Here is a 14,671-nt window from a genome sequence, read left to right as displayed (position 1 = left end):
TTAGCCCCATGTTGTTTCACTATTACCCTGGTGGTTTATCTAGGGCAGTTGGTCAATCACTCTTTTCCTCTGTGACCGAGGGTTTTCAAAAGTGTAATACAGTGAAAAAACACAATGGAAGGAAGTGGAGAAAATAGCTGTGATACACAATACACCCTCTACGCTAGACATAATCATACCGTCTTATATAACAGCTGTCTGATATGACAAAAGAGTGTGTGTTTGACAGCATAACTGTATCAGACCGGCACCGCTGGCCCTCTGACAACATCCAACATGCTTAAAATGATCAGAGACGGGTGCCAAGTCATTGTCCTGCTCGGATCTGATCCAAACCTTTCCCTCGGCAAAAGCTAATTGCAAACAGAGATTGTTTTCCACAGTGACTGTGTAACCAAGTATTTTTTTCTGCATTTCTTTTAACCTGAAATGACTAATTTCATAAGAAAGCAAAGCCTAAACAGTCCGTTTCTATTAACTGCACATCTTTTTCCTCGCTGAAGACGCACATTAATATATACATTCAACGGTAAACCCTGATGGGATATTCACAGGATAAAGGCCTCGTCCTAATTCAGTCAATTATTAGTTTATGTTTGAGCATTACTCCTGCTCTTATTTTGGTGAGCCTCACTTCAATTTGCTGAGGTGTTGCTATGCACTACAAGAAAAAAAGGAAAGCAGTAACAGAAGATATCTATCTATCTATCTATCTATATATCTAGAAAACACTCAGTGAACATGAATGTAAGAAGATACTAGAGAGAAAAAACGAATTGCTGTGATACAACTGACCTAGAGCAGCACCTACTGGAGAGAAACTGAGAGATAAGAGCAGAAAGAGAGATCTATATATAGTCTTATCTCATTAGCAGTCTAAAGCTGAGAGTGATTTATAATCGCTGTTTTACCTTTATGATTAATTACAGACACACACACACACACACACACACACCCCTCCTCCACACAAACCCTCTCTTCCTGGATCTTCTCTCTGATACACAGGCCTTGTGTCTCTTCTCTCTCTAGATACTCAATGCAATTGATTTCAGTGCTTGCACAAGATTCTGTGCCTAATAAACACAATATAACACAAACAGACAAAAATTCTAAGGCTGCCACTACATTTATTTTTTGGTAATCGAGTAATTGGTCGATTCTTTTGATTAAGTAATTAGATAGTAAAATAGTAAGCTAATATAGACATAAGTGAATAGCCTTTAAAATGACTTAAAATACATATATAACAACGAGGCAATAATAAATGGTTTTAATAAAATATCAACATTATTATAATACATAACGTAATGTACATGATATTATAAACAATCAACTAATGTACATTATGTATTAAAACAAATGCATGCAGAGGGTGCCAATGGAGCCTGGTGGTTGTTGTTACACTTTATAGCATGATTAAATCTTTGCTTAATATTGGCAAAACAACATTTAATTCAAAGGTCCACGTAATCTTTAATATTTGTCCACTTCTTTACGATAGAAATGCTACAGCCACTGTAATTTCCTTAAAAGGTTTGTGTGGACAAAACATGCAAACTCAAACTTATTTTGAAATCGCGATGAACAACAGTTTGCATATTTAGAAATATATTGATGTATTCTCCTGCACTCAAATTTAATCGAGGAATCATGACAGCCCTACATTAATCATCTTGTAATGAATGTACTTAAGTTCTACTTTCTGAGTATGAATTATAATATGCAGTAAAAGACAAAACAGTATATAATGCAAGCACTGTAAAAAGGTTTTGCCACAAACCTTGACGAGAAATATCACATTTTTTATACCCCTAATTATCAGCATCATTCAGACCATATTCACAAAAATGTTTCTTTTAAACAGTAGCATGCTTTTTATATTTTATCTTTTTAATAAGTTTAATATACATTTTAATTTGCACCACTGATGAAAATTTGGGGCTCAGTACATTTACATTTTTTTTTTTTTAAATGAGTCTCTTATGCTCACCAAGGCAGCATTTATTTGATACAAAAATACAATAAAAACAGTAATACTGTGAAATATTATTACAACTTAAAATATATTAGTTTTCTATTTCAATATATTATAAACCGTTATGTGTCAAATGATCATTCTATTAGAAATCATTCTAATATGCTGCTCAAGAAAATTTCTTATTACTACAAATTTGAAAACAGTTGTGCTGCTTAATATTTTTGTGGAAACCTTAATACATTTTTTTTTCAGGATTCTTTGATAAACAGAAAGATTAGCAAAGAAAAAACACAATTCTTTTGTACAGAATAAAATAGGGCAGAATAAAATATAAAAAATAAATAAATAAATAAAATAAAATTACTGACCCCAAACTTTTCAACAATAGTGTACATGAAATTTTGAGTTATAAGTGCCATCAGATGAGAAGTTTGATAAACAGAAAAGCAATGTAATGTGCACTTTTGTTAAGAACATTCTAGTGATCATCTCAATGAAAAACTTTTTGTCCCATCTCAAGAATCTGTGTGCTTTGCCTTTAAGAAACAGTCCCTTCCCATATGAAGTGAACAACAGCACTTTAATCTGCAAAGATAAGGACTGTGGTTTTGCGGTCAAGTCCAATATAGTTTTTAACCCCTTATCTTTTAATAAGAGCCTCTTTACAAAGTCCGGATTGCATTGTGACAGATTCATGAAACAATCCATGCTGAAATGTGGAGAAAAAAAATGGACATGATTAAGCCGTTCTTTCCCAACACTGGGACTTTCTGAAGAATATGGAAAGCAGCAGGCACCACACACAGCCAGAAACTGCTGAACTTTCACACATTTTACTGTTATTTTCTCTGGTGTTTTGCAATAATTGGATCTATCATGCTTTCCACTGATTACCTAACCATGGCTGGCCTACACAAGTATCTGTGGCCTGTTGCACCAGCTGTGCGCAAGTTACAATAGAGTCTAGTTTTGACATTAATGGGCACTAAGTTGCATCTTACTCACTACTAAATATTTTTGCGTTGCAACATTAAACTTAGTTGAAGCATAACGCTATGTATAAACTAAATATTTCTTGTTTTACCTGACAAACTTCAATTGTTTAGACATGTATGATAATGCTGACATTAACACTCGCTTACATTTTAAGAGAGACAACATTATGTGAAAAGATTACTTTGTTAGCGGCTCTTCAACACGAACCCGTCCTAAACAGTGCGCCACTGTGTGCATCGATCCCATCGCTCTGTCTTATGCATGCCAAATAATAATGTCAAATAAAATCAGTCATAATCAAATGTCATTTCTTGTTTGTTTTTTTGTATCAGTGTTTATTTATTGATCATTATATCGTTTCAAATACTGTTTCTGAATGTTAACATATTATGCGACTATGCACTACTTTACGGAGAGCTTGCGACCTACTAGCTATGTTCTGCCTTATGAACAAATGGTGCAACTGAATAAATAGTTAGTTAGTAACTAGTAATTACTTAGCCTCTAGTGTGGACTTGCGTTCCAATTTAAAAACAGAAGGTGCAACCCTACCCTGATCTCCCAATAGGCACCACTGACATCCGACTTTGGTCTGAAGTCAAATATTTGTGGAAGTTTGTTCATTTTTAAAGCCTGGTTTCAATTAATGCTCTTTGTGCATTTAACAAAGTTTTAAAATGTAGGCTAGAATGTAGAAACAACATCACCATTAAAACTGAGGCTGCACAATTAATCAAAATAAAAACGATATCGCGATATGACTTAGTATGATTATCAAATTGCAAAGGCAGAGATCTAATTAAATAAATAAATGAGATTCATGTTATAAAGAGTTATTATTTTTATAGTCCTACTAACATCAATTTTTGGGGCCAAATTATGTAGCCTTACAGACAAGCAAAGCAAACCTGGAGCATTTTTAAGCGCATTTTGAATATTTATCAGGAAAATCACAATTAGATTTTCTTCCCAAATCTTGCAGCCTTACTTAAATAGCAAAATATAATTAAAAAAAATAAATAATAATTTTATGATATATATAGGAATGTGGATCATTACTGTCCCAACCTGTTCTTGTCGCTCCAGCCAGCAGTCCACCATGGGATGATTGGCACTGAGTGAGGAACGGGCCTTTTCACGCTGAAACTCTTTCTGATTGGACCACTGCCCTGCATCACGAGGAAGACTACGATACGTGTCGACACCTCGGCCCTGAAGACAGAGTGTCAAGAGAGGGAAAGATAGATGGAAAAATTAATTAGCAAGTATGATATCATATTCATAGCTCCCTGTTGATGCCCTACTCCGTAAACTGTTGTAAAGTAATAGAAATAATAATAATAATAATTAGGGCTGGGTATTGACAAATTTCACGATTAGATTTGTTTTTGATTCACAAGCTTGATTCAATATTGATTGTTCTGAATATATATCACGTACAGTACATGGCAAATTTTCTCAAGGGAAAAAAAATCTCAGCTAATGCTGTAAACTATACATGGGAGTCAGTTAGTACTACATTACCAAATATTACATAATTATATTTCTACTCCAATTGGTTTTTTGAAATATAAACATTTAAATGATGGCTGTCATAAAAACCTGACAGATTTATTCATGCATTAAATATTGAGAATGTTACAATTATAAAGAATATGTTGCATATATTTAACAAAATGCTCCTCTCTAGCAGACTATGACTAACAAGTTTATGGTCACTGAATATGATTTTCCTGAGATAAATGTGTTACGTGACATTTTGCAAGCTATTTTATTGACGTCTTTCACTGACTGAGTGATTACATGAGACAAGATATGGATTTTGGCAAGTTGTACTCTTATCTTTTAACACCTTCAGATGTTCATTCATATTTATTTCAGTGTTCAGTGATCTGTCACGCCACATTAAACAGAGCCAAAAAGGTAAAATAAAATAAAAAAAAAAAAAATATATATATATAGTAATAAAATGGACAGAATTTGAAATCTGAGACTTTGTTTCATATCAAAAGTAACAATGCACAAAGCTTATTTTTAGACTTATTGGATGGGAGGCCGGAGAGGCACTACAATGTTCCGTTCATTCATCAACTGAAAACAGGATAGGCTAATCGATTCTTGGGATTTAAGAATCAATATCAGTTTGTAAAAATGAGAATTGATTAAAATTGAAAAAAAAAAATAAAATAAAAAATTAAAAAAATCAATATTTATTACCCAACCCTAATAATAATAATAATAATAATGATAATAATAATAATAATAATAATAATAATACACATATACTTAGAAGGTCAGATTACAATTGAATCAACCAGAAAACCACCATGTATGCCCAAATATTTATTTATTTTTTTTTGGTACTGCACTGACAGATAAGAAGAAAAGGCTGTAAATCAAAGCCTAACACCGCAAAGGAATAACTGAGAACAGAGGGAGAGCGTGTGAGCGAGTGAAATCCATAATTCGTTGTCTGAAGAGTTTTATGACTAGCATTGACATAAGCATTACTCTGCTAGAAGGAGAGAAGACAGAGAAATGATGGTCACATCAGCAAACACATTAAATGAACTCACACACGCACACAATAAATTTAACACAAACAGCAGCACAACATTCTCTGCAGTCACGTGGCTTTTTTTATAGAGCTCTTTGTTTGTGAGACGTAAGGTTGTGAACCCTACAGAAATGACAGTAAATATTCATAGAGGTGTCATAAAGGGTGATGTGACCTCTGCCACTAAAGATGACAGATTTATCTGATATGATCTGAGAAACGACACCAGCAGGAACCCAATGGCCTACAAAGCAGCAATACCGCATAACAGCTCCGAGAGTAAATTCATCTGGCCAGTTAGCACTTACTACCTCTAGATATCTCGATAACCTTTGTGTGAACATTAATGAGCATCAGTGATGGGCATTAAAGAGATAGTTTACCTAAAATATTATACCTTCATTTACCAAACTTCATTTCCATTTTTTTATGGAATATAGAAGATATTTTGAAGAAATATCACCTGTTCACATCAAGGACATTTGAAATCACTTTCATAATGATTTTTTTTTCCAGCTGATGAATGATAAAAGCATTGACAGCCAATCAGAATCCATCCTGCTTCAAAGAGCTAAAGCATTTAAAGCGGCAGACGACATTACTGTAGCGTGTGCTTACAATAAATTAGTGTTGTTACGATACTGGAATTTCTAATTTCTAATTGAAAAACATGATACTATTTTTGATACCACAGGGAAAACTGTCATATAGATATTTTTACTATTATCTCATAATTCTTTGATAATTTGAGTAATTTTGTTGAAATAGCATACACAAAGCACAGGGAGGCTTTGAAACTTTGAACTAAAGTAAACTGTCAGTAATAAAATAAGAACAAATAAACAAATTACAAATGATAGTACAAATAAATACAATAGAACAAAGAGCCAAATTAAACAAACATGGCTTTAAAGGGTTAGTTCACCCAAAAAAGAAAATTATGTAATTAATGACTCACCCTCATGTCGTTCCAAACCCGTAAGACCTCCATTCATCTTCGGAACACAGTTAAAGATATTTTAGATTTAGTCCGAGAGCTTTCTGTCCATCCATTGAAAATGTATGTACGGTATACTGTCCATGTCCAGAAAGGTAATAAAAACATCATCAAAGTAGTCCATGTGACATCAGTGGGTTAGTTAGAAGTTTTTAAAGCATCTAAAATACATTTTGGTCCAAAAATAACAAAAACTACAACTTTATTCAGCATTGTCTTCTCTTCCGGAATCCTTTCCATTGAATTGATTCCACTGAATTGATTCCATTGAATCCTTTCATCTGTCGGCGTTGGTAATGCACTTTTACGTCGTCGTTTTTGGCGATTAGGACATCTGCGACATGCACACTTACGCATCATTTTAAAAAATAGCTTGAATACATACTCCCTCAGACTATAAATGAAACTCTGGCGCACCAGATAACACGTCAGCGTCGTCTTACGTCAGCAGTGCGCTGCAGTTCACCGAGGAGTCGTGAACCCGGATGAACAGCAGTCCCGGAAGAGAAGACAATGCTGAATAAAGTCGTAGTTTTTGTTATTTTTGGACCAAAATGTATTTTCGATGCTTCAAAAACGTATAACTAACCCACTGATGTCACATGGAGTACTTTGATGACGTTTTTATTACCTTTCTGCACATGGACAGTATACCGCACATACATTTTCAATGGATGGACAGAAAGCTCTCGGACTAAATCTAAAATATCTTAAACTGTGTTCCGAAGATGAACGGAGGACTTGCGGGTTTGGAAAGGCATAAGGGTGAGTCATTAATGACATAATTTTTATTTTTGGGTGAACTAACCCTTTAAGTTTTTCAAGTAGGTCTAACAGTAGTATTCAGGTAGCAAATACTACAGAAATTTAATAAAGTAATCAAATGTAAAATAAACCTGGATAGTCTTCATTGTAAAAATTAAACAGCTTAATGCTTACAATTAAAGATATTCAGTCAAGAGCAGTGAGCGATTTAGAGGGTTATTAGACTTCTGTCACTTTAAGAGCTAATGCACGGATCCAGAAAACTGTTATACAACATGCGTTTTCTTTCTCAAATATTAACGTTCCTCTAAAAACTGACTGTGTTCACCTGATACTCTCCAAGATGGGCATTTTGAGATAATTTTGTGTGTATTTGACTGTTTAAGCATAATATGCCATGAAAAAGAGCTCAATTTGGTACTCGTGAGCTGTTTGAGAGGTGGCTTTATGTGCGCGCCACTTATATTGATTAGTGGCGCGCACACTTTTGGTGTGAGCGCAAAACCTGCAGGAATGAGTAAAATTATGCGCAATACCTACGACCCTGCACAGAAATTCAGGACCTAACTAACACCAACACTATTCAAATGGATCGAAAGAGACGAGTGAGTGAGAGGAGGTGGGTGTGTGTCAATTCGCTGTCAGAGAGAAGAGAGAGCAAGAACGGCATCGGCATATCGACACTGCAGTAAAGGAAAATTAGAACAGTTTCAGATAATTCAGTATTGATACATATCGAAATATCGATATTTTTGACAACACTACAATAAACTGGAAGATATTGTGCTTTGGTGTGGACTCTAATATAGTCATCTTTAAAATCATTCTTGGTTTGAACAGTCCTTAACTCATTCATGTTCTTCCACTACAAAGGTTTGGAGCTTCACAGCTGCTTCATACCTTCCTTTCCAGGCTGTTGGTGCCGGTGGATAAACGTGGTTTCAGGAAGCCAGCAGTGGTGGACCAACGTGTGGGGTTTTTCCTGGAAGGTTCTTCGGGTTGCGTGTTCGGCTCAGAGAAAGACATCGCTGTCAGGTTCAACAATGCCGGGTCGCTACTGCGACGAACATGCAAAGGCATGTCTGTGAGAAAGAAGAGATCAATGAGTGACATAAAAAGCCAACACTTCCACAGCAGCGGAACATATCAAAGTTTCAAAGACCTAGACTATATTATAAGATTCTTTTTCGGTCTCTTACTGGTTCGAAGCGTGGATGTGGTGACCTCTATCTCACTGTGGGGCAGGTACGGCTGGAAGGCAGATAGTGGGGTGGAGGTGGACGGCTCTCCAGAGAAGAGCTCAGGTGACTGTGTGCCCGTGGAACTCGCACTGGTGCCGTCACCTCCGACATGAGGCTCTTGTTCGTCAAACACCGCAACCAACTGCAAAGAGAAACACAGAGACAGAAAGAGAAACATTTAAGAGAGTGAAAAGTAATAAGGCTCAACAATAAGGATTGTCCTCTGCCCTAATGTCAGTGTGAGATATTTTTTAGGCAGGTCATTTGTTTTAGATCAGTGCTGCATTACTACTGAAAATCATATATCATTAGCCGGGTTTCCATTACAGATTTGCGCAAAATGTTTGTGATATTTTCTAAATGTCGATAAAAAAATATTGCGTTTCCATTAACCGATGTTATGCGACTAAAACATACTTTTTTTTTTTTCTTCTCGTGAGAAGTCATTCTGAAAAATCATGGCAAATTATGTTAGTAGGTTTAGGTAAATTGCAGCCGCTGCACTAGCCATTATTTTAAATCGAAGGAGATGTAGGCATGCTATTCAAGCAATAATGGCAAAGAAAGCTCCTTATACTTTGGAGCGGCCATGTATGAGGTGTTTCTGGGCGTTTCTCCCTCCCTCTGCTTCAAGGTCTTGATAAATTGTGGCATTTCCTGTTTGTTTAGAGTCCAGTATTTCTTTTGTCTTTTATCACTTTAATAAAGAACTTTGTCTTGTCTTTTGTCCAAACATACCATGCCATCTTTAAAGAAAGATCGACTTACCTCATGCGAGCGTAAAAACTTTGTCGCGAAATATAATTCTTCATACAATGGACTACCAGTAAAATTGATAAAATTTGGAACCAAAAATTATTCAGACACTTTGACTTGAACATGTTTTTCTTAATTAATTTTACATAATTAAGATCATTTTTTCTGACACAGTTGAACTCTGAGATCTTATCATATTTTAATAAAAAAAATTTTAAACTATAGTGAAAAAACTGTATTAATAAATGAAATGTTCAAGGTGTCTGAATAAATTTTGGTTTGACTATATGGGAGTTTTTTGCGAGATTGATGCATTTCCATCGGACGCATTTTCAATTTGTGCAATTTGAAGGGTAATAAAAAAGCAGCTAGCGATGTTTAAAGGTGCCCTAGAACCAGTTTTTACAAGATGTAATATAAGTCTAAGGTGTCCCCTGAATGTGTCTGAAGTTTCAGCTAAAAATTTTTAGATTCGATTTTTTTAAATTAATGTTTTTAACTTCCTATTTTGGGGCATCATTAACTATGCACAGATTCAGGCTGCGGCCCCTTTAAATCTCGCGCTCCCTGCCCCCCGAGCTCTCGACTATAATACAGTGCATTTACAAAGTTCACACAGCTAATATAACCCTCAAATGGATCTTTACAAGGTGTTTGTCATGCATACTGCATGCTTGCTTCGGATCATGTGAGTATAGTATTTATTTGGATGTTTACATTTGATTCTGAATGAGTCTGAGAGTGCTCCGTGGCTAAAGCTACCATTACACACTGTTGGAGAGATTTATAAAGAATGAAGTTGTGTTTATGAATTATACAGACTGCAAGTGTTTAAAAATAAAAATAGCGACGGCTCTTGTCTCCATGAATACAGTAATAAACGATGGTAACTTTAACCACATTTAACAGTACATTAGCAACATGCTAACAAAACATTTAGAAAGACAATTTACAAATATCACTAAAAATATCATGTAATCATGGATCATGTCAGTTATTATCGCTCCATCTGCCATTTTTCGCTTGCTTACCTAGTCTGATGATTCAGCTGTGCACAGATCCAGACGTTAATACTGGCTGCCCTTGTCTAATGCCTTGAACATGGGCTGGTATGCAAATATTGGGGTCATACATATTAATGATCCCGACTGTTATGTAATCACCTGTTCTTCGGAGGTCTTTTAAACAAATGAGATTTACACAAGGATGAGGAAACAATGGTGTTTGAGACTCACTGTATGTCATTTCCATGTACTGAACTTGTTAGTCAACTATGCCAAGGTTCATTTTTATTGCTTGCAAACTCAAACATTTGGTTTTCTGTGATGTATTCTGCTTATTTGTCACTAAAATAATGTTGTCTAGCTAGTTAACATGGATGAGGTTTGGCTAAAATGGAAAAATGACGTGAAATACTATTATATTCCAAAAAAAGTGTGTTATAGCTATATAGTTTCTAGATTGTTACAAAGTTTCTATTTGTAAAGAAAAGAGTTTACTGAACAAAAAATTGTTGGTAACAATTTATAATAACATTAGTTAACATTAGTTAAAGCATCTGTTATTATGAACTAATGAAAAAAAAAAAATCAAGATTAAATAATCTTTTAATCATTTGTTAATCTTATTCATGTTTGATCATAATATAAAGTGGGAGAGAAAGAGGTGGACGGCATTGGGAAAGGTCCGCGAGCCGGGACTCAAACTCGCTGTCGACGCACTGCCCACAAAGCTATCGATGCCTACAACTAATGTTAATTTGCAATGTTAGTTATGTTAGTAACTTGGAATGTTAAAAAAAATTTCATGTGACATTAAAGACTGGAGTAATAGCTTCTGAAAATTCAGCTTTATCATCACAGGAATAAATTATATTTTAAAATCTATTAAAATAGAAAACAGCAATTTCAAATTGTAATATTTAAAATAAATGCAGTCTTGGTAAGCTTAGACTTTTGAACACAACAACAAAAAAAAAAAAATGTTTTACTGAGCCCTGATGTTTATCAATGTGACTGTTCCTATGATGTTGTCATTAAGAATCAATGAGCACTTTAGCTAAGATGCATAATGTGCAGTTTGAAATGAAACTGGACATTATACATCTGTGGGCTTTACCTGAAATCTCAATGGCATCATATCATACAATCTGACCAGTGCCAGCAATTATAAAATACACCAAAAATCATGGTCACCGGCTTCTGACAATGAAGTGCTTATAAAAACTTGATTATTCCTGAACACAAGGAGTCACGCAGCTTGAAGTCTGAAGAGAGCTTCAGCATGTGTGTGGTGTCCTCATTTAGAGCAGGACACTCATCACAGTGTCCCTCAAGACACTAGAGTATTTGGGACAGAAGGAAACATCTCAGCTACAAAGTGAACATCTGGTCTCAACTATGTGTGTGTGTGTGTGTGTGTGTGTGTCAACATGAATGATAATGCTTGCAGCACTGGTTCAGTGGGTGGGTTGAAATGTTTGGACACACCCAGTGCATTTGAGGCTTTGACTGACTGATGGAGGTCTGGACCAATCACAGGAGTGCTGCTGAAGGGCACATTACCCAGAATCCACAGGGATGGTCCCCCTTTGAGGCTTTTTTTTAAAGTATGTTTTGCAATCCAATCTTGGATGTGGGAAATCAAGCACTAAAGTGTGTGTGTGTGTGTGTGTGTGTGTGTGTGTGTGTGTGTGTGTGTGTGTGTGTGTGTGTGTGTGTGTGTGTGTGTGTGTGTGTGTGTGTGTGTGTGTGTGTGTGTGTGTGTGTGTGTGTGCGTGTGACCTTTCTGCATTTCTTTAAAATGATTGCTAATGTCTGTCAGAAAATGAGAGTTAATGTCTGTTTAGTATATCATTTTTTGAGAAGAACGGTCTGGATTATTTCAAACATGACTCTTCTGGAAATGCACTCATGAGAACGGGCATATACGCAACTATTTGAGTGTGTATACATTATACATATACCAGTATTTATAGCTTTGCATTGTTAGCTTTATATGACCAGCAGTGAGGCTTCCAGTGTTTCACAGCAGTTCTTCTTAGTGCAGCCAGAGGTTCAGCTGTAATTGTTTAAAGACACACACATATACACACACACACACACGCACGCTCACACACTGAAACGGCCCACAGAAACCTATTTACCTGTGACACACACTCCCATGAGACAGTTCTGCTCTCAGCATGTTTGAGGCTTAAACACTAAAGCAGCTTTCTCTTTCTCTCTTACGCACACACACACACACGTATATTTACATCTATAAAGGGGGACATATCATAGACTTATATACAGCCGATTATAAATATATATGTGAAACGTGGATTTTAAAAATAAAACATTAATTTACTTTATTTAAATACAAATGAGGACACCCTGGATGTCCCCAAAGGTTTTGCCAGATCTACACATACACTTATGAGTATATGATATTTTTCCCACTATAGAAACAAAAGGGTAGTGCAGAGAAGAAAAAGATAGATGGAAAACAATGTAGATGAAGGAGAAAGATATATGAAGACGTGAAGAATGTCTTTAGCTGTAGTGTGTGTGTGTGTGTGTGTGTGTGTGTGTGTGTGTGTGTGTGTGTGTGTGTGTGTGTGTGTGTGTGTGTGTGTGTGTGTGTGTGTGTGTGTGTGTGTGTGTGTGTGTGTGTGTGTGTGTGTGTGTTTCTTGCGGCTTCAGATATTCTAGACCTCAAAAAACTTTAACATTACAAATAACACTGCAGTGTTGTTCTTCATAGGGTTGAGTAATTCTTTACTGGTTACCTAAACAAACATGACACCTCATGTATTACTGATACACACACACACACAAACAGTAGCATTACAGCTGGATGAGCAACAGCCGTGTTGAGAAATCCCTCCATGTGTTTCACAATGGCTCTAAAAACAAGAACTCACTGACCCAAATCACATCTTACAAACATCTTCCACACACACTGGAGGTCAACAGAGGTTTGTGTGCGCCAAGTGTGCTGACAGGAAGTTCCCAGGAGAACATTTGTATACTTCCTGTGTGGATGTTAATTTCCTCTCTTTAAAAGGTTGTGATCTTTGAGCTTCACAATCATTTGAACCCATCTCACTCTTTGCCCTATAGCTTAGTTTACACATAACTGACCATATGAGTCTGAACCCGACCAAAGGAGAGGAGAGCACAGTTCATCTTCAGCTGGACACTTACGGCTGTAAAAACTGGTCCGATGAACAATTTTCAAAGCCACTTTAAAACAGCCAATACAAACACACACACACACACAAATCCAAGCTGGGTTTCCATGTTTTATGGGGACTTTACGTAATGATTTTTATACTGTACAAACTGTATATTTTATCCTCTAACCCTAAATCTACCCCTAAACACAATCCTCACAGAAAACCTTCAGATTTTATATATTTTCAACAAAAACAAAAAACAAAAAAAGGTCAAAAATTACTATTACTGCTATCTACAGAAGAGGATTAGGGCCAAGCAATAACAAAAAAATAAAACCATCGAGATTAAAGTTGTTAAATTTCGAGAACAAATTTGTTAAATTATGAGAAAAATTACGTTAAATTTTGAGAAAAAAGTTGAGATAAAATGTTGAGAATAAAGTCATTAAATTACAAGAAAAAAGACGTTAAATTATGAGAATTCGTAATTTAACAAATTTGTTCTCGTAATTTAATGACTTTTTTCTCATAATTTAAAGGGATAGTTCACCCAAAAATGAAAATTTGATGTTTACCCGCTTACCCCCAGGGAATCCAAGATGTAGATGACTTTGTTTCTTCAGTTGAACACAAATAATGATTTGTAACTGCAACCGCTGCCGTCTGTCAGTCAAATAATAGGAGTGAATAGGAACTTCTACTATAAGAGTAAATAAAACTTTCTTAGACAAATCCAAATTAAACCCTGCGGCTCGTGACGACACATTAATGTCCTAAGACACGAAACGATCGGTTTGTGCGAGAAACCGAACAGTATTTATATCATTTTTTACCTCTAATACACCACTATGGCCAACTGCGCTCAGCACTCGGTTAGTAAGGTCTGATTGCGCTCTGACAACGACAGTGATGTCTCGCACATATACTTCAATGAGTGCTAGACATTACTTCCGTTGCCAGAGCGCGATCAGACCTTACTAAGCGAATCTTTTCGTGTCTTAGGACATCAATGTGTCGTCACGAGCCACAGGGTTTAATTTGGATTTGTCTAAGCAAGTTTTATTTACTCTTTTAGTAGAAGTTCCCATTCACCCCTATTATTTGACTGACAGAAGGCAGCGGTTGCAGTTAAAAATAAATAAATAAATAAATAAATAAAAAAATCACAATTTGTGTTCTACTGAAGAAAAAAAGTCACCTACATCTTGGATGCGCTGGGGGT

At 35.8% G+C, this 14,671-nt stretch overlaps 1 protein-coding gene across 8 annotated transcripts in view; it reads right to left on the bottom strand.

Moving 5' to 3' along the window:
• Positions 1 to 14,671, bottom strand: part of pard3ab (par-3 family cell polarity regulator alpha, b) — a 124,319-nt gene that overhangs the window by 74,500 nt on the left and 35,148 nt on the right. For all 8 annotated transcript variants that reach the window (XM_067364205.1, XM_067364204.1, XM_067364208.1 and 5 more), the window contains exons 3-5: positions 8,493 to 8,676; positions 8,194 to 8,375; positions 4,043 to 4,186 (exon numbers count right to left, since the gene is read on the bottom strand). In XM_067364205.1, coding sequence (XP_067220306.1) covers positions 4,043 to 4,186; positions 8,194 to 8,375; positions 8,493 to 8,676 — 510 coding nt within the window. The remainder of the gene's footprint in view (positions 1 to 4,042; positions 4,187 to 8,193; positions 8,376 to 8,492; positions 8,677 to 14,671) is intronic.

This window comes from Chanodichthys erythropterus, chromosome 16 (assembly GCF_024489055.1).
Source record: "Chanodichthys erythropterus isolate Z2021 chromosome 16, ASM2448905v1, whole genome shotgun sequence".
Classification (NCBI taxonomy): Eukaryota; Metazoa; Chordata; class Actinopteri; order Cypriniformes; family Xenocyprididae; genus Chanodichthys; species Chanodichthys erythropterus.
This window is presented reverse-complemented; position numbering and strand designations above follow the sequence as displayed.